The 20480-nt window shown below is 48.4% G+C and overlaps 1 protein-coding gene across 1 annotated transcript; it reads left to right on the top strand.

The window, feature by feature from the left end:
* Positions 1-39: 39 nt before the first annotated feature.
* ACP6 (acid phosphatase 6, lysophosphatidic) lies at positions 40-18807 on the top strand. The gene is made up of 11 exons (XM_030326027.1): positions 40-214; positions 508-746; positions 8131-8259; positions 8375-8505; positions 8841-8920; positions 11618-11705; positions 12580-12712; positions 13820-13920; positions 16064-16159; positions 17806-17971; positions 18609-18807. The coding sequence occupies exons 2-11, from the start codon at positions 531-533 to the stop codon at positions 18750-18752; spliced, it is 1284 nt and encodes a 427-aa protein (XP_030181887.1). The 5' UTR covers positions 40-214; positions 508-530; the 3' UTR covers positions 18753-18807.
* The last annotated feature ends 1673 nt before the right edge of the window (positions 18808-20480 follow it).

Here is a 20480-nt window from a genome sequence, read left to right as displayed (position 1 = left end):
AGAGGCGTCACCGCGGGACTCGTTTTCCCGTGCTCCTCGGCGCGGATCCACTTGGGATTGGTCCCTGGGTGGTTGCAGTAGTAGTGTGCGAGCTTGCTGACCGAAAAGTGGAATCTGGTCCCCTGTGTTCGTGGAGTCTCAGCCGCCGAGGATCTCAGGGCTGGTTCCCGTCCCTTCGGAGCCCCGGAGGCCAAACTGGGATTACAAGTTTAAGGTTTCCTAGAGGGCGAAAGATAAGGAGCCGACCTCCCCCCCCCGGCCCTGCGGTGTCTGTTGCGGGAGCGGCCAACCCCTACCCGAGTTAAAACTCCCGGGGAGTCTTCGCTGCTCCCACCTCCGATTCTCCCGCCACGCTCCCACTTGGGGTTCCCCCCACCAGGGCCGCGAGTCGCCGCGGTCGCCGCAGCTTGGCTGGGGGCTGGATGTGCGCCCCCGCGGGTTCCCGGGAATCTGGGAGCGGCCGCTGAGCCGGGGAGCGGGCGGAAAGTTTGTATTCGCCCCGTGCAGCCTCACCCCGCAGGGGCGTCCACATGATCACCCGTGTCTTCAGCGTGCGCGTGTGGGCCCCGGTGGGCGTCTTGACTTCGCTGGCGTATTGCGTCCACCAGCGGCGGGTGGCCCGGGCCGAGACCCCGGGGGCGCCTGGCCAGCGTCCCGTCGACCGGAGTCTGCTGGAGTTGAAAATGGTGCAGGTCGTGTTCCGACACGGGGCGCGGAGTCCTCTCAAGCCGCTCCCGCGGGAGCAGGTGAGAGGTCGGCCGGGGCCGGGACTGGTGGGGCAAGGACCGGGGCGGTCGACCGCAGGCGGACCGGGCGCCTGGCCCCGAAACACACACCTTGGGAGTTTTACCCTCATCGAGCGGGATTCCGGCTGGATCCAGACCAGAGGAAAACTGCAGTACCTTGAGCAGAGGGGCTGGCCTGGCACTGCTAGCCGCCCATCCTCCTCGTACCCTCCGGATGTTGGGCACCCCGGGGACTTCTAGTTGTAACCCCTGATTGATGGCAGTGGTGTAGCACAGTTGGTAGCACTGCGCTGCTTGGAGGGCTTAGAAATCGCCTAGGGATCTTGTTCAAATGAAGATTCGAATCCAGCAGGTGTGTGGGGTAGAGCCTGAGATGCTGCATTTCTAACAGATACTTGGGTGAACTTGAGAGTGAAAGTGTAGTGCATTTCTGTGTGACTGTTTGAAGGTTGTCAAGAGTTGCAGGAACCCCCATAACTGGGATTACAGCGGGTAGCAGAGGTCAACATCTTTGGAAACAGGTATCACAGCGGCTTTCAGTTTGCTGGAGATCGTTTGAGATCCTTGAAGGCTTTTTTTTTTTTTTTTTTTTTTTTTTTTTTTTTTTTAAATAAGTGCTGTATCTTGGGTCTTATTTTCTATTTTGGGTTTCTAAAACTATTGTGGAAGGGATTTGAGGTAGGAAAACATTTTTAATTGGCTAGTCCTGTGTTTATAATGTCTTAAAATCTACCAGGTTTGGCCAGGGTAATTATGACTAAAGCACAAAGAGTTTCTATTTATTTATTTTTTTTAAATGTTTGTTTATTTATTTTGAGAGAGAGAGAGAGTAAGCAGGAGAGGGAGAAAGGGAGAGAGCATCCCAAGCAGGCTCCGCACTGTCAGCCGCAGAGCCCCACAGGAGGCTGCAACTCACAAATTGGGAGACCATGACCTGAGCCAATATCAAGAGCCTGAGCTCAATTGGCTGACCCACCCAGGAGCCCCTAGGTGTTTTTTGTTTTTGTTTTTTTGTTTTTTTTTAATGATTAACCTTCCTGGATTTGATTTTTGGAGAGAGGCAGTTGAGGTCTCTGGCCTTTGGTGCAAGCAGGCCTGTAATTGAAGAACTGGCTTCCCAGCGAAGATAAAGAGGCAGCCTGAAATCCTCAGGCCCCCAGCTGTCACACTTACCTGTGGAGTGCTTTTGCATTAATTGGTCCTCCAGGCTGATGTTGGAGCAAGTTCAATAGATGTCTAAACCTCATATTTGGCATTCTCTTCATGATCATCGTTGCTTTCCAGAAACCCTTAGGGTTGTGTCCTCACAGTGTCCAACTGAAAATCTGGTTTTTAAAGCTGGCCACACATGAACTCAAACCTTTAAAGCACCTCCCACATGAATAAACAAATTTTGGCAGGCACTTAATTCTGCTACCAGATTTCTAGTTAGCCTTTCTGAATGGCTGTACCACTTTCCATCTGGTATTGGAATTTCTTTTTTCTCATCTTCCCTCCTCCCCCGCCCACCCCCACCCCCACCGTTCCTTCCTTTCTTTTTGATGCTTTTTCAATCCCTTACTCTCCCTTTTTTTTATTTTTACTAAATCTTCCTTGTGACTTTTGCACATCGCCCATCTCATGTGCACTTCCCCCTTCTTCGTTTATTCTTGTTACAGAAAGGCTGGAAAGTAACATAGGGATAGAAGACTCATCACGTTAAAGACAAAGCTATCGGTGGTAGCAGAGAATTAAAGTCTGAGTGTCTAGGCTTGGGCCTAATATATACAGGATATATACTCCCTTAAGGCCTGAGAAAGATTTAGATTCTTTTAGGACTTACTTCTTCCTGAGCTAGCGGGGGTGTGATGGCTACTTTCTGCCATTCTGTTGGAAGGCGCAGTTTGTAGCTCAGGTAGAATGCCAGCTTCATTCTCTTCTGTCTGTGTAGCCACAAAGTAAGAAGCATCTGAGTCCATGGCCTCCCTTTGCAGTTAGGGAAGGCACGTCACCTCCTGCCTGCTCACATTCTCCAGACATCAGGCCAATGCATTAAACATCTTCGATTAGCACAAATGCCAGGGGTGGGACCAAACCTCTTTCCATTTAGGCTGTGAGCTTGTGTCTTTGGCTCCCTGTAACTTGTTTCTGGATGATTTCTCTCAGGTTTTCTTTTCAAGGTCCAGTTTGATAACGGTTGTTATTGGGATTTTCTAATCTTCCTGGTTCTGTTACTAACTGTAGTCAGAAGGGACCACCTGGTAGCAATTCTAAAACGAAAATTGCCTTTGGTAGATGTTTCCAGGCTTGTGACTGGTTAATGGATGAATACAAGAGACAAGTCACTTCATTCAGTTATCTCAGAAATCTTCAGAGAGCAGCATTGTTTAAAACGAGGTGTGTTATTGAGTTGTTTTCATTTGGCTTGAATGGCTGTTGACTTAATTTGTCTTCCTTTAGCTGTGCTTGGGAATATAAGCTCTGGAACTTGGTTGGCTATTTTTTTCTGATCATGAGATTCGACTCAAGTACATATTCACAAGATAAGTGTGGCCCTGCTTTCAGATTTCCCTTAGTTCACCTCTAGGCAAGATGGCCTCCAACTCAGGCAGGTTCCTCCAGTTTTTATAAAGTAAAATCTAGCTTATCTCAGTTCCACTGTTGATTAAGGCATTTGGGTTCCTATTTATTTGGTAATGTAGGCCAGCTGGAAGGCGTACTGTTAGTCTAATTGTTACTCAATACTTACCCAGAGCTCAGCTAAGAGAAGCACTCACTATTCAGGAAGCGTGGCATGAAGGATGTGCCAATAGTCCCATTCATTCCTCTGGAGCAGTGTTCATGACTGTTTGTTCTTGGAAAGACTTTGGACACTCCGATGGGGAGCTATCAAAAATATTGATGCCTGGGTGTCCCTTCTGGAGATTCTGATTTAACTGGCCCAGAGCATCCAGACATGGCAACGTTTTCTCTGGTGGAGCTTTAGAATTATCTGGACTGGATAGCATTAACAAAGTTGAGGCCCCATCCCAGGAGATCCAGATGTGATGAGCTCAGGATGGGGCTGTTTTGTTTTGTTTTGTTTTATTTTTTTGTGATGCCAGTGTGCAGCCAAGGTTTCAAACCACCGCTTTATTCTAAAATCCACACCTGGAAGGGTTTTGTTTACTTTTATGTAGATTTTGTCTTTTACCTCTGGAATGTAGCATATCAATCCCGGTATAGTACTGTCTTCACAGAAATGTGCTTTGGTGAGATGCCATCATTCTGTGTTGAGAAAACTATGAGAAACAATCCCACAGAACTCGTTGCTGTGACTAGTGAAAAGATGTTCATTATATTACTCTATCCTCTTTATGAGGACCCTTGGGAGGAATTTGTCTGTTCACATTAGAAGTGGTGTGCTTCTCCTGAACAGTTGGCTTGCTTTTATCTTTAAGCTTGTCTAGCTGATCGAGTTTCTCCCTTCATAAAAGCCAGAAAGCTTAGCGCTGAATCTTTGGCCCACCTACAGTGAAATCCGTGGGTCTTTAGAGTGTACCTTTTTGAGAAACTTTATTTCCGTATCCAGTTTTTGTCCCCATACTTGTTTGCTTTTGTCTTTCTTGCCTACTTTGAATGGGTTGTCTTACTCTGTTTTAGCTCTTGTTATCCTCTCCTTTAAGTTAGTTCTTAAAAATGGGGCATAAATAAGTAAGATTTTAAAGTTAGTCTTTGCCATGAACTCGGAAGCTGAAGAGCAGGAACAAGAATGAGAGTGTGTGTTGGGGGGGGGGGGCGGTTAGACACCATGTACGGAACTAGTGTATCGTGTAGTCTTAAAAATTTGAAAACGTGCATTGTAGATTTGGCATGAACTGGACTGCCAGGAGTCATCTCTTGGGAAACACCAAAGATCCTCTGTTGGTGAATGTCGCTAATAAGAGGAGATTTCTTAAGTGAGGCTGAATAGACCCTGTGGACTTGGTATCGGAGCCTGTGCTAGACAATGGCCTTACCAGGATGGATAATTCAGTCTCGGCTGTAAAAGAATTTTAAGATGTGCTAAAGGAGAAAGAAAAGAGATTCCTATGCTGGGAGCCCTGGGAACGCAAAGAAGGTACCTCAAACTTAAAACCGAACTCAGTTTGTCTGTTCTGCGTTGGCCTTAGTTTTAGTCGAGGAGGACCTCTATTACCCTTGTCGCCTTAGGCACCCAGGCTCAAAACCAACGTAATTTCTTTCTTCAACCTTCCTTATTTACCTACCAACATAGCCCCCACATAAAGCTTTTATCCACTCACTTGCCAGGTTTGACTCGAATCTCTTGCATCCACCCCTTCTATTCCTACTGCCTTAGATGGGGCCTTAGGCCCTCCTCTAGTTGGCTTCTGCATCTAGACTTCCCATTCTAGTTATGATCTATGCTGCTGGTTGTCAAGCTATTCCCTGGAGCCTGTGGCCTCAGAGGGTCTGAGGGGCTAGGGCTCTGTGTTCCCACTCCTGCTTCAACTAGAGGAACTCCAGTTTTTGCCTTTGTATGTGGAAATCTAAAGTTAAACTCTACTTGGTATTTGCTAATTAAAAATTTTGTGGGGCGCATGGGTGGCCCAGTGAGCTGACCATCTGACTCTTGATTTCGACTCAGGTCATGATCTCGCATTTTGGGAGTTTGAGTTCTGCATCGGGCCCTGCACAGACAGTGTGGAGCCTGCTTGGGATTCTCTGTCCATCTCTCTCTCTCTCTCTCTCTCTCTCTCTCTCTCTCTCTGCCCTTCCCTCACTCTCTCTCTTTCTGTCTCAAAATAGATAAATAAACTTAACAACAACAAACTGGGCTGTTATTTAAAAAAAAAAAAGTTTCAAAACTGGTCCCAGGTTGAAGCAAATCAAACCACTTCTTTCCTACATGGCATTCTTGCCATCTCTGCTTCGCTCAAGCTTCTTCCTATTCTTGGAATTCTGAATACCAGTCTCTCCTTACCCACCTTTTACTCTCAAGTCCAGGTCTTTGCTTTTCTAAATCGTCTTCACTTCAAAGGCCATCCCTTCATGAAACTTTTCCTGAATCCCCAGCCAGAAGAGGTCTGTCTCTCCTTTGAACTACTGTGACCCTCATCTGGTTTCTTGTGGCACACAGTTTCTGTTTTTGGTGCTGCCGTCATTTCCATTCTAGCTTGCTATCTCTGCTAACCCGAAAACCTAGAAAAGGCAGGATCATGCTATCTCAGTCTTGGTTTCTTCCACAAGGTATGGCAGATCATCTGTGTACGGGCCCTTTGCTGGGCTTCCAAAATGCAAGGGTAAATCGATGACCCAATCTCTCTTCTCCGAGCAGGACTACTGAGCAGGATAGACTAGTAAGGGAGCTCTTCTAATACGGTTTGGTAAAGGCCACCAAAAAGAGCCACCGAGGCTACTTTGAGACCATGGGGCCATTGTCACAGCTCCTGGGAACGTTTAAGCTGTCTTGCGGAATAAGCAGAAATCTTTTCAGATGAAAGGGAAAAGAAAATTCCAGGTAGAAGGAACATGAGGTTGAAAAGCTAGGAAGTTCGAGGACGGTGCTGTAGAAAACAACGTTGTGTGGCTAGAGAGTAAGTGTGGAGGGCAGGGAAGAAATGGTGAAGAGAGAGAAGGAGAGGCGGGGGCCATCATGCAGCTGTGAGCCCCGGAAGGGTTTTATGCAGGCAAGTTACAGGATCAAAACTTTGGAAGAAGGAGCCATAGTTACAGGACGGTAAGAAGAAGGTCTGTGCTCTGAACACCCAGTCTTCTGATGTCAGTTGCTGCAGCTCCAGTGGGGGAAGAGGCCCAGGTCTGGAGGACTGGCTGCAGGTGGGACTGAGACAATGTCCTTTGAAAGATGGAGGGTTTCCTTTGTGTGAATGGAACCTGGGGTCCCCCCCCCCCCCGCCCAGTGGTGCTCCCCTGGGCTATTTCTGGGAGGGGCCAAGATAGATACAGTGCTACAAGACATAGTAAGTTTTCAAATGTTAGTTTTAAAAGGAATGGGAAATCGCATAGTGGGAAATTGAGTTAAATGATCTTGTGATTTTAAGTGCTACAGGTCTCCCGCTCTCTCTTCACCATTTCTTCCCAGCCCTCTACACTTACGCTCTAGCCACACAACGTTGTTTTCTACAGCACCGTCCTCGTACTTTTAAGAAGACAAGCACTAAGAGCTAGAGTAGTCACTGAAGGGAAGTAAGACTTGAGCTATCATTGGACCTTGAAGAGAAGCTGGATGGGCAGGAGTCCCTCCGAGCACAGGAAGCAAGTTGAAAGAAGATGCAGAGGAAGCAGTGGGCATGGTCTGATCTGGGGACGGGAGGAGAGAGGCACAGTGACACTATAGCAGGGGACAGGGGCTCGGCCGAGGTGTAGGAGTCCTGGAATGCCAGGTGCCTATCTCTTGAAACATTAGGAAACAACTATTGACATGATGAAAGTGGCTTAGCAAGATTAATGGGGGGCAGGGAATTGTATCTATGTATGGATTGTGGGGGTGGAGGGAAGGGAGTCAGTCACACGCTTTTGCCTGAGGTAGTAAGGTTTTACACTCTTACCAGATAAAAGGAGGACCTCTGGGAATGACTTTTTTCCTAGCCAGTGATCCATAGAGTTTAGTGCGGCTGGTGGAGTAGTGGGGGAGAGTCAGAGGTTTGAGTTTTGGGGCCTAGGAGACCTGTGGCATCATTGCGAGCGACGTAATGTGTTCGGGAGAGGAGCTGGCATATGGGAAGAAGAAAAGATTTTTGTTTTTAAAATTGGAGTCATCACATCTGACTCAGCGAGTGTAAGAGTTTCATGGGCAGTTGGAGCTCTGAGACCTGTGGCTACTGGGGATGTTTTGAAACCGTGACAGTAGAGCGGAGCAGGAGCCAGACTGCAAGGAGAAAAGGAAGATGGTGAAGAGGTGAAGAAGGGGCAGCCCCTTGTTTGAGAAACTCGATGAAAGGAAGGCAAAGGGACATTAGGTAAAGCCCTTAAGGGCAGGGGAGGCATAGAAACCTGGAGGTTGATTCCTGGAAAAATCTTACAAGTGTCTGCTCACTGAGGTCATATTATTTTCATTCATTCATTTGTTCATTCATTCATTCACCAAGTATTTGCATGCCAGGCCTTCTGGTGACTTCTCCCCTTTACTGCAGTCTGGGCTTATTGCCAGAGCAGCGTCTTAATAGCCAGTGCTAGTGGAGCAGTAACAGGGCTTGGGCTGAGGGTACCCGGAATAATAAATTACTGTCTTTTCTTCCTTTAATTGGAGCTAGAGTTAAAGCTTCTTTCTTTCCTTCCCATGGGAAGGTTATGAGTCTAGTGTCTGTGATCGCAGCTATGTCTTTCAGGTGCTGCTGGATATTAATGCTATAAGTTTCAAGAACCTTCTAAACAATGTGTTGTTTTTTTTTTGTGGTCATAACAGGCAGAGTGGAATCTCCAGCTATTAGAGGTCCCACCCCAAACTCAGTTAGATTACACTGTCACCAATCTAGCTGGTGGCCTGAAACCACATTCTCCTTTCGACTCTCAGTACCGTAAGACCGTACTCAAGGTGAGCATTGCCTCCCTGCCCTGGGAAGCCCCCTGTAAAGTTTCCATGGTTTTCTCTGGGCTGAGTTTAGCAGACGGGGAGGTATTTTCATGCTTCTCTTTCTGCCCTGCACCAGGGAGGCATGTTTGCTGGACAGCTGACTAATGTGGGCATGCAGCAGATGTTTGCCCTAGGACAGAGGCTGAGGAAGAGCTATGTGGAGAACATCCCCTTTCTTTCACCAACCTTCAATCCACTGGAGGTCTTGTGAGTCACTCGTAAAAGGGACGTGGCTTCCATTTTAAGATCTTACACATGAGGAAACCTGTACTGACCCCCCAGGATGGTGCCCATTCTCACCCAAGGTAGTTTGGGGCAGTTCCCCTTATATAACAGCATCCTGTGAACATGTGGTCAGTGGAGATCACGTTCATTGGCTTTTGGGTCCCTTGGGGCACCCATCCTGCAGAGAAAGGATTCCTCCCAGTCCCATAGCCCCCCTCATGTGATCTTAAAGCCTCCCAGTTGCTCTGTAGGATAAGACAGTTTATAGAATCAAATCTTCCTTTTTTGAGTGTCTCTACCTTTTTGTTTTTTTCCAGTGTTCGTTCCACTAATATATATCGGAATCTGGAGTCTACCCGATGTTTGCTGGCTGGGCTTTTCCAAAGTCAGAAAGAAGGTTTGAGTTTGGAGTCTAGAAGTCTGCCCTGTCCCTGAGGAGCTTTTTCTTCTTCCTTCCAAAGCCCTCCCGCCTCTCTTTCTTAGTGCCTGTTCCTTCGGTTTCTCTTCTCCTGCACACGTGGCTTCCATGGCGTGCCTACTCTGGTGGGCCCTCGCTTGTCTGGCCTCCTGCTGGCCTTGCCGGCCTGACCTCCACCTCCACGGTGATGTGTCAGCCACTCTGATGTGCCTCTGGTCCCTGACTTCTCCTCTTAAGCTTCTACACAGGCTGCTTAAGGCATCCCCAGCCAGGTCTTGTGAATAATACTGGGGCTTTTTGCTTAGGTAAGACACCGCTGAAAAGGAGGGAGGGCAGGAGGAACACTTAGCCGAGACCCAAGCCTGCTGCCATTGGCTTGGTCTTGGTGTTAACCCACAGCATGACTGAGATGGTATTAACAGTATTCTGTTCAGCCTTTCCTCACTGAGAAAGTCTATTGAGTTTGGGTTTTAACATGTTCAACCGGTGAGTGATTGCAGCTAGTGGTGCCCAGCCTTTTCACCACCAAGGACCACATGTGTTATTTTCCCTCATGGATCTTATGTATTGAGGGCCTTTGACTGTCAGAGGGACCTTCATTTTGCCATTTATACTTGACTGAAATTTACATGTAATTGCCAGTCTGAGTTTCATATCCTCACGACCTCACCAATATTGAAATACTAAAATGGTGCTATAAGGCAAAGGTTCTTGCTTAGCTTCTTTTGTAGTGTCTCAAATAGATATAAAATTGCCATCAGGCTTATTAAAACAAACAAACAAACAAACAAACAACAACTATGTAAAAGAATAGAAACCTGCAGGCCAGAGGAGGCCAGCCTTACCCTAGTCGGGGTTGGATACGGCTGCTAATTCCGGCTGAAATTGGCTGCTGAGCACAAGCAGGGTGTGTCTGAGTAACATAGAGCAAACAGAGGGGCTGCCCCTTAGGAGCCCCTGAGCTTTGGAAGAGTCCACAGTGCCTGGCCTTCTGAGAGCTCTTCACTTGCCCAGCTTCTAAGAGGCAAATAAATACCCTTTCCTCTGAAACACCAAAAGTAGGAAAGCTGTTTCTTGAAAGCAGGCTGACCTACAGGCAGGTTTCGGACTGAGACTGCCCCATATTCCCAACAGGGAGGGAAGTGGTGTCACCACGAGCCACTGGACCCACACGCCCTGGGACTCCAATTTGACCATGTCCCAAAGCTTTTTTAGTAGCTTTGTATCTACTAACTTGTTTAGTTCTTGTAATAATCCGGGGCCGTAGGCAATAGTATCCCCAATTTACAGATAAGAGAATTGGGGCACAGAGAGGCTAAATGACTTTCCCAGGAACACACAGCTGGTAAATGGTGGAACAGGGATTCAAAGTATGGCAGTCTGGCTTCAGAATCCAATACTCTTCATCTTTACACTCTGCCGCTCAGAGGACACATCTGTCTGGAGAGGGCCTCTGATCATTTGCCCGACAAAGTGTGTCTGAATTTTGATATTCTAGTAAAGTTACCATATGCTACTAGAATTTTGACTGTCACATTTTTGTTTGGGAATAATAGCTCTTTGGGGCTTAGATTCACCTAATCACCCTGTATTGATCGGAGTGAATTCCGGAGAGCTGCTGACAGCAGCTGTCTCTTTGCCATTTAGAGAAGGTTGGTCTTGAGTTGTGTAGCAAAGGAAGCTGCCACAGGCCCTTGCCATCTCTGGCACAGAGCGAAGCCTTGGAAGGTGTTAGAGCACCTTCTCTGCGTATTGATGGGAGGGGATAAAGGTACTTGTGAGCTCTGAGTAGTAGCGGGCTCCTGCGAGGTATACAGTTGACCTTTGAACATGGGTTTGAACTGCATGGGTCCACTTACACATAAATTATTTTTTGGTAAGTACAGTACAGAACTATAAAAGTATATTTTCTCTTATTCTTAATAACATTTTCTTTTCTCTAGCTTACTTGGTTGTAAGTATACAGTTGGTTGTAAGAATACAGTATGTAATACATATAACATATAAAAGATGGGTTAGTCAACTATTTATGTTATTGGTAAGGCTTCCAGTCAACAGTAGGCTATCAGTAGTTAAGTTTTGGGGGAATCAAAAATTATACATGGATCTTTGACTGCATTGGGGGATTGGTGACCTTAACCTCCGGGTTGTTCAAGGGTCAACTGTATAATAAGAAACATTATTTGTGGTCTAACGTGTGGTTCTTGGCAGTTCATCTGGAAACCTGGCTTTCCTTTTAGGCAAGGCTGTGGGGTCTGACAGGATTTGTGGCCTTGTGGTGGCTTTCCTTAGATTGTCATGTGCTGAGTCACTATATTGGTCTATAGGATTGGACTTTAAGAGGCAAGAAAGTCACCTAGTTCTGATGGAGTCCGGGACAGCTCATTCTTTGTTAGAATGCCCAAGTCTGATCCAGGTCTGTACCTGCTCTAGTCATATGTGGCCCAATAGGAGGGGTTGTGCCAGACAGAACAAGGCTGCTCCTTGCTTTCTCCATTTCTCAGCCCATAGAAGAGCTGCTGTTGGCAAGGCCAGGGCATGTTCAAGGCAGTTACTGTCCTGAAACAGTGACCTTGATGATCTGTCTCCTAAAGCAGACAAGAGAAGGAGGGGGTGGGGATGCTGGGAGGGACAAGCTGAAGCCTCTTCCTGCCTGTGCTCTCACCTTCCTTCCAGGACCCATCGTCATCCACACTGATGAAGCAAGCTCTGAAGTCTTGTACCCCAACTACCAGAACTGCTGGAGCCTGCAGGAGAGAACGCGGTAACCGCCCTGGCTTCTTGCTCAATGGCGGGGGGGGGGGGGGGGCGGGGGTTAGGGAGAGGTGGGGGGGGTGGGTGGACAGCCAGCCTCGTGGCACTTCTGCTTGCAGGACTCTGCCTGACCTGAGGGCCTGCCCAGGTTTACTGTGTTGGTGGGTGAGTGGTGGGAAGGATTGCTTTGCACTCAGGCCTGCCATGCTGTCCGGGAAATGAAGGTCTTGCTCACAGCGGGAGGCCTCTAGGGAAGGTACAGCAAGCCTGCAGGAGGCCACCTGCCGGGCCAGAGAGACGGTACCAACAGCCCGAGCTGGGTTTGCCTTTACAAACTATTGTCCTCTCGGCCATCGTGGACTCTCCGAGGGGGCCGACGAAACTGTCAGGTTAGGTAGAAGGCGATGAAACAGGTCATAAAACTGCAAATCCACATGGGCAAGCAGAAGACCCAGATTTCCCTACTCTTACCAGCTTGCTGCCCTGTAGAATGGCTCAGTTTGGGCTCAGGGCGCTTTTCAGCATTCAGATATTTCTGCGCTGCACAAAGACTATGTAGTATGTGTTCCACAGAAGACAGAGAATATTGTTTTCAAGCAGACCGCAGGGCCATGGTTGTATCATTTTGGGTATAATAGAAGAAAATGCTAGAGTGGAATTTGGAAATCCAGGCTATTATTCTAGCTCTGGTACCTGTTAACTTATTTTATAAGTCATTTGAATTCATAGAACCTTAGTTGACTCGTGTAAGATGGGACTAAACCCAGCTAACCCCAACGTCTTATTATTGAAGATTAAATGAGATCCCAAATGATGAATGAGATACACTTTGTAAACTGTTAATTACTATACAATATAAGGGTTTCCTTTTTATTTTTTGGCAGAGGCCGGAGGCAGGCTGCCTGTTTGCAGCCAGGAATCTCCGAGGATTTGCAAAAGGTGAAGGAAGGGATGGGCATTGCCAATAATGACGGAGTAGACTTCCTCAGCCTCTTTGACAATGTGGCTGCTGAGCAGGTTGGGTGACTGTCCTTCTCTGGCCCTGGGGGTTGGGGGGCTGGGGATAGGCAGCTGGACCTACTGGCTCCTGAGTTAGACTTGGGCGGAGGGGTGTGGCCTAGGGGTGTGGGTGGAGGGGAGGGGTGTGGGCAGAGGGTTGTGGGGTGGAGGTGAAGGTGGAGGCAGAGGTCTCCCTTTATGGAGGCAGCTGTGGGAGGATGTGCAGGTGGGGTGGATGTGGGAGCGGAGGGATAGGGCCCACGTAGGGGGGAGGACTCACTTGGTTAGGCACATGGTCATTTAATTCTAGATCAGAGTTTCTTGAGGCACATTCCCCAGAATACCTATGATGTGAATGTGTACATCCCGGGCCAGCAGGGGCAGGGTGGGTGATGGGTAGGGAGGGATTGCTGTCTGACTGTTTTGGAATCTCCGTTATATCACCTTGTGGAGAGTCTCTACACACAGCAGCATATTAAAGAATCTGAGAAGTAAAGAAAGCTGATCAGTCTTTAAATCTGTTTTTCCCAAATGTATTGAGCCATAGATTCTTTCTTTATCTAATGGATACTGAAGACCACCCAATGGGAAAGCCTTCTCTAGATTCAAAAGGCAGACACCCAACGGTGCAGTGTAGCCTGGGTCCCCCTTCCTTCTCTTGTCTGGATGACAGTGTGCCCTGAAGGCAGAAATGCCCTGTGCTTATGGGTAATATAGATGTCAGGTTATAAGGTGAGAGTTTATATAAAAGTGTTTACATGGCATACTTTTTAGAAATCCATTTTGGGAAAATAAAAGCCATGTGGAAATGTACGAATTCCTTGCTCTGTGTTTTATTTATGTATTTTTATAGTTGAAAAAAAAATACAAATGTTTTTCATTTTGGAGTAGACGGGAAACCATCAGAAAGGGAGGAAAAACAGCTTCCTCCCCGCCCCCCCCCACCCCGGGCCTCCAGATCTCTAGGAATTGCTTTAGAAGGGCCTTGGGGGTGTAGCTTTGGGGGCTGCTGAGGCCCTCCCAGGTAGAAGACAGGCCCCTGAAGGCTTTGTGGAAGCTGGTCAGTTGCCGAGCTCAGCGAACGAGAAGCATTTCTTTGTGAAACTGTCCCTGTGGCCCTTCCAGGTGCACAGCCTCCCGAGCTGCCCCACACTGAGGAGATTTGCACAGATGATTGAGCAGAGAGCTGTGGACACGGCCTTGTACGTTATGCAGAGGGAAGACAGGTGAGAAGCCTTCAGCCACCGTCACTAAGTCACGCTCGGTCAGGCCTCCCTGTATGTGGGGAAAAGGGTTCACCAGGCCTGTTCACACCTGCCAGCGCATGTCTCTACATGTGCTGAGGTGGGAATCACCCTGTTCTGCTGGCCTGTTGAGTGGGTTCGGCCCTGCGACCTTATACTTCTGGAGCTGGGACTGGTGAGCTGGTGCTTCTGTTCACTGTTAGGCAGAACCAGGAGTCACCTCTCGACTGAGTTTCTCTTAATCACTGACTTTTTCCCCATTTACTTTAAGTTTCAAAGGGTTTGGGTGGGGAGAGCTGACGGAAGAATAATGATTGCTGACTTTGTTCATTAGTTTACAACTTACAAGCCATTTTTCTGTTCTCGCTATGAGGTAGGTGTCATTTCCCTGTCAGGGTCCAAGTCCTGGCTTAATAGATGAAGTAGGTGCGAGCCTCACCTAGGCTCAGCTAGCTGCCAGGACTTAGGCCGGCTCTTCTGATTATCAGTCCTGTGTTTTCTGTGTTGCCTATACTTAGGGCTCTGTTTTTAGAAGGCCTGTTTCTTGCCTACCAGGATGGAGAGTTTCTCTCTTAACCAAGTTAAAAAATAAAACAAAACAAAACAAAACACCTTTGTTTGCACTCAGAATAGGTAACTTGGTAGAGAAGGAGATGGGAAAGAGAGGATCAGTCCTGGGGAAGATAAGTGTGAGCAAAATCCAGCTAACGTTTCAGGAATTTGCAGGGTCTGTTGTATAAGGGTAAGGACCCCTGGCTGCTTTTCTCCCGCTCAGATTGAGTGTGTCCGCTTGTGTACTGGCTCGGGGCCTCCAGAAGACTCCAGCTGTGCCAGCCAGCTTGCCTCCACTCACTGTGACTTGCCGCCTTCCCTCATCTGTTCCTGAAGTGGCCCCACCAGACCTAACTTATCACTCACTGTCCCCCCGTGCTTCCCCCCCACACACACTTAGTAAATATTTTAGACTTTATGGCCCATGCATTATCTGTTGCAGCCACTCATTTCTGCCCATGTAGCATGAACACAGCCATAGATGATACGCAGACAAGTGGGTATGGCTATATTCCAAGTTAAACTTTATTTATAGAACAGGCAGGTGGAGCGGATTTGGCCAATGGCCGTAGTTTGTTTTCTCCCAGTGTAAAGCATTTTAAATAAGCCTTGATTCTTCTTTGCATTTCAGTTAGCCCTGGTTTCATAAAACTGATGTTTCTTCAAGGACAAATTGGATGGCCTCACAGTGCCAGCCAACTTGGCTTGGCCTGTGTACCTTCTTCTGGAAAGTAGATGTTGCATACGGTATTGGTTGCCTACTCCCCATCCATTACTTCAACATTCCCGTTTATTTACACATTATACACATCGTAAGGGTGGTCATGTATTTACCCAGTCACCATGAAAGGATTGCTTCAAGCCAATCATGATGACCTCGTTCCCTTTTGTCCAGATTGGGCTCTGGGAATTTCTGGAAGAGGTTTTGTCCTCTTCGATAAAAAGTGAGAGGCACCACGACCAAGCCTTTGTGCCGCTTCCTGCACAGCTTCCTGCTCAGCTTCCTGCTTCGTTTACCACTGGGAGACAGGCTTTGAGCCGCAGCAGCCACCCTGTGATCATAAGGCACAAGCCCGAGGGGGAAAGTGGCGTGGCCACCGTGCCAACCCTGCGGGCACCACCGCTGAACTTTGTGTTGTATCAGATACATCTGACACGTCCTTGTGGTCTACACTCCAAAGGAGGAGGACTGGCATCTGGGAAGCCTAGCTTGGGATGCTGTTCTTCCTATCCCTTTTCTAAGGGCCTTCTGGAATTCCTGGAAATCACTATGCCCTGCCCTTCCCAGCTTGTTCTTTTCTCCCTGAGGGCCTGGTTCTTCCTGACGTACCCTGGTTACCACTCCCGTTCCAGTTGTGTTCTTACCAGATCCACATTCTGGCGCTTTTGTTGTTGGAAGTCTCTGTGCACAGAGAACCCTCACGCCAGAGGTGGCTCCACGCGCCCCCTCCCACCCCCACCATCCTGCAGGTTACTCTCTCCTCTGCCGTCTGATTGGGCTCATGAGGTCCTGGTGGCAGACCCGCCCGCAGCCCCGTGTGCCGGCAGCTTCAGCGTTGTTTACTTGCCGCAGGGAGAGCCTTCAGATGGCAGTTGGCCCATTCCTCCACATCCTGGAGAGCAACCTGCGGAAAGTCATGGACCCTGCCACCGCACCAGGCAAGACCAGGTACCTGCCACAGGGACTGGCTTTTGTGCGGCCGAGGGCAGGAGAGGCCTCTGGCTGCAAGGGCTGGGGGGCTGGGGGGCTGGGGGGCAGGTTCTAGGGGGGCAAGAACCAGGCTGTCAGTGACAGTAGGCAGTTGTGTAAGAGGCCAGGAGTCCCAAAGACGTTCACAACATCGTTACCATTCTTCCTGCTGCAGCAGTCCTGCCATGGTTTGAAAATTTTATGTTAGTGAGAAAGAACCCTAAATTTATTTTTCCTTTTTTTTTTACTAATGGAACATGTGTGAAAGAGTAGCTAATTATGATATCATGCTGATACAATTGCTGAATAGACTGTTTAGTTCGAACACCTTCACCGAGTGTATAGAAGGGTATGATATCCGCGAGGCGAGTAGCGCCTAAACCTCTGTCGCCACTTTGTAGTGCCTGGAACCTGGCTGGGGGCACAGATTTGGAATGTGACGTGTCCTGGGCATTTGCTGGGCAGAGTGTGATCTACAGGTGAACAGCTTCACCGCTACTGGGGGAGCTTCTAGATCTGGACTGACCTATTGAATCAGGATCTGCATTTTAACAAGATCCCCAGGGGTTTATGCACACACTGCTGTTGAAGCGCTGTTGTAGGCGGCCTTCTTTAGAGAGATTGTACATAGCTAGAAACTCACGAACGTGGGAACAGTAGGGGACAGTGAGGTGGCATAGGAACATTCAGGAACTTTGGGCCAGATTTATAATAGCAGATCATACCAGTGCCCTTCCCTGTCCTTCACAGCACCTGCAGTGACAGTACATTTCTCACTGGCCCTGGCCACCTTGCCCCCCTTGACTTTGTATCTGTAGAATACTACAGGGTCCAGTGTTAGTCTTCTAGTTTAAGAGTCAACACATAGGGGCGCCTGGGTGGCTCAGTCTGTTGAGCATCCGACTCTTGGTTTTGGCTCAGGTCATGATCTCACAGTTCCTGAGTTTGAGCCCCACGACGGGCTCCATGCTGACAGAGCAGAGCCTGTCTAGGATTCTCTCTCCTCCTCTGCCCCTCCCCTGCTCACACATGTGTGCGCGCTCTCTCTCGAAATAAACTAAAAAAAAAAAAAAAGTCAACACATGAAATCCTTGATCTTTTTAAAGAGATAGATACAGGGGATGGGCAGATAAAGATAAAAATGGCACCTTTCTTACTGATTAAAGCCCTTTGGAGAATATATTGAAGGCCAAACAGGCTTATTAATATTCCTTTGAAATGAACTTAATTCCCCCGAACTGCAAGCCTCCCCAACAAGGAGGAGCATGCTGTACTACACTCGTCACACAGCTGAGAGCAGGAGGGACATTTGCCACAGGCAGGCAGGTCCCAAGGGGAGAAGAGAGGTAGGACCAAGCGACCCATGCTCGGTTTCTACTTCAAAACTCACCAGGGGAGGAGTGAGTGGGTGGCTGGGCAAGCAGGTGGGCAGGAAGGGAAAGGCCAGCTATCCCAGTGGGGATCCCTCCTCATGAAAATATGAGAGTGGCATCAGGGTTCCCCCAGCATCTACTTCAAAGCAGTTTTCCATCAGGCTCACTGATAAGTGTCAAAGGAGGCAGACATCATCCTGGTCTTCTGAGTCCTGAGGGAAAGGCCTATAGAGAACTGTTTCCTCCTTGCAGAAAGCTGTACCTCTATGCGGCTCACGATGTGACCCTCATGCCTCTCTTAATCATCCTGGGGATTTTTGATCACAAATGGCCCCCGTTTGCTGTTGATCTAACCATGGAACTCTACCAGCACCGGGAATCTAAGGAGTGGTTTGTGCAGCTCTATTACCGTGGGGAGGTAAGGTGGCAAGGCACCCTTCCTCCAACCCTGCTCACCTGGTTTACCGCCAAGGCTCCCTTCTTGGGCCCAGTGGAGTCTCCTTGGTACAATCAGCTCTCTGGACCCAATAGAGTGACTCACAGCCGTGGCCCAGAGACAGGGCAGAACTGGAAATATGGTGGCAGGCTGGGATTTGGGCCTTATCATGAGCCTGCTACAGACTCCTTCTAGGAACAGGACCCCCTCCTCCTGAGTGTCTCTGCCAGGATGTGGCATCCTGACTGGGAGGCTGTGTTGAAAATTAATGCTGGTGTCCTTGGGAGGCAGTGTGCTGTCTGCACTGTGGTGCCTCAGCTGCTGTCCGGGTCAGGCGCTGGAGCACCCCACCCCCGCCCAGGGCAGACTTTCGCCTCCCAGCTCAGGGGTATGATGTGACCGTGTCTCCTCGGTCAATTCAAGAAGCAGTTCTTGAGTGACCGTCTGAAGTAGGGCATGGTGCGCCTATTCCAGAAGCTGACCGGCTAGTGGGGCCTTCCTGGCTGTTACGTGTGTGCATGCACACACCATTGGGTCAAGTTCCTCGGACCTCTGGGCACAGCTGAAAACAGCAGGCCAGGGTCCTCAGTGGCCCCGCTGAGTTTTGTCTCTTCCCCAGGAGCAGGTGCCAAAAGGATGCCCTGACCAGCTCTGTCCACTGGACAAGTTCTTAAACACCCTGTCAGCTTACACCTTGAGCCCAGAAAAATACCACACACTCTGCTCTCAAGCACATGTGATTGAACTTGGAGATGGAGAGTGACCGATGTATACAAACAGGATGCGTTGGTTTTTCAATAAAATGCCTTAACACACTACCTCTGGTTGTCGTGTTTGGGGAAGGCAGAAAACAAGGGTTAATGTATTTTAACCTAGGGGTGTTTCCTTCCTGCAGATATGATATACTGAGGTCACTTCTTGAAAGGAAGAGAGGTGTAATGTTGAGACCAAAGGGGTATTTCCTATTTTGTGGCTTGATTTCCATGGCCAGAAGCATCTGCCATGACACAGGCTAGGGTCATCGTGACCCTGCAGAATTGTGTTGGTTTGGGACTCGAGTTCTTTTTACCTGTCTTCATTTCACAAACATACATTGTGCCACCTACTAAGTCGTGGGCATTATAAAGGTGGAAAGGTTCTGCCCTCACGTTGTTTTCGCCCATGGGAGAGGCAGTAAGTCAGTGATGATAATGCAGTGTGTTACGTTCTGTGATGAGGTGTATCGACCTCTTTGGGTACACAGAAGAAATTCCTAGCCCCAGCTGGCAGGGGCCCGAGGAGCAGTTAAGAAAGGCTTCTAGGGAGGTTCTGGTGCTGATCTGAGTAGGAAAGGTGAGTAGGAGTTAACCAGGTAAAGCAAGGAGGGAAGGGTGTTGTGTGTAGGTAAAAGGTAAGCTTGGAAGTCAGGGGACATTGCTGGTCAGTGAGATGAGCCCTGCTGTGGAGACCCGGCTGGAAGGCGCGGGATGGACACTCGGCTTCTGGTGGCCGTAGCCCCAGTAGCGAGGATGCAGGCTCCACAGTGGCAGGCTGGAGCCACTCTAAGAACTCCACCTCTAACTGGGCCCCCCGAGGTACCTGATGGTCCCCCCATTTCCTTATCAATTTTCTCATTTTTACCCAGAATCTCTTTCAAACTTGCTCTCATTTCAAACCAATCGATCTCTTTACCTCTTAGGGAAAACAGCGATCACGAAACCCTCTCCACTTCCAACCATCTTTGTGTTGACAGCTCCCAGACCTACTTCTGTAGCTGAGGTTTTCATCTGGCCTGCAGACACTCATGACCACTAGGACGTCCCATAGGCCCCGAACTTTCAATGTCAGAATCAGCCCCCTCTCTCTCAGACTTACTCCTCCCTCAGCCTTCTGTATCTGAATGAAAGACCCCTCCACCGTCCACTCAGTTGCTAAAGCAGAAATCCATTCTTGTCTTTTTCCTCTCCCATTTTCCTGTGTCTAATCAGTTAAGTTCTACCAGTCTCTCATGTTTGTTGTTTGAATCTATTCATATCTATCTTTGACGGTCATCGTCCCCTCCCTATCCTCACTCTGCTAATTACTATATTTCCTATTTCGCCAAGAAAGTAAAAGCAATCAGAAGATTGCTCACCCCCGACCACTGCCAAATCTTTTAACTCACATGCATTGGTGCCCATAAGGCCTTCTGTCCTGTTACTAAGAATGAACCATCCCACTCCTATCTAAGGCCAACCTCCAGCTTTGCACTGACTCCTACAATTACCTTTTTTCTACATTGTTACTTTTATCTTCCTACCCTACTTATTCTCACTAGCATACAAATGTGCTGAAAAATCTGTCTTACAACTTTTTCCCACATCTTTGACCTACTATCGCTACTTTTCTTTCCCCTTTTACAGCAAAACATCTCAAAACTTTTTAAAAGTCATTTAGACTCTGATTCTTCCCATTCTGTCTTGAGCCAACTGTGATTCACCCCACCACTGCATGGAAACAGCTTCTGTCAACG

This window comes from Lynx canadensis, chromosome C1, assembly GCF_007474595.2.
Source record: "Lynx canadensis isolate LIC74 chromosome C1, mLynCan4.pri.v2, whole genome shotgun sequence".
In the NCBI taxonomy this organism is placed as follows: domain Eukaryota; kingdom Metazoa; phylum Chordata; class Mammalia; order Carnivora; family Felidae; genus Lynx; species Lynx canadensis.
This window is presented reverse-complemented; position numbering and strand designations above follow the sequence as displayed.

What these genes read in the sequence shown, in the direction of transcription:
- ACP6 (XM_030326027.1), top strand. Translation starts at nt 531, where the DNA reads ATGATCACCCGTGTCTTCAGCGTGCGCGTGTGGGCCCCGGTGGGCGTC. An exon ending in AGCCGCTCCCGCGGGAGCAG is followed by an intron (nt 747 to 8,130) that starts GTGAGAGGTCGG and finishes TGGTCATAACAG; the next exon opens with GCAGAGTGGAATCTCCAGCT. An exon ending in ACCGTAAGACCGTACTCAAG is followed by an intron (nt 8,260 to 8,374) that starts GTGAGCATTGCC and finishes GCCCTGCACCAG; the next exon opens with GGAGGCATGTTTGCTGGACA.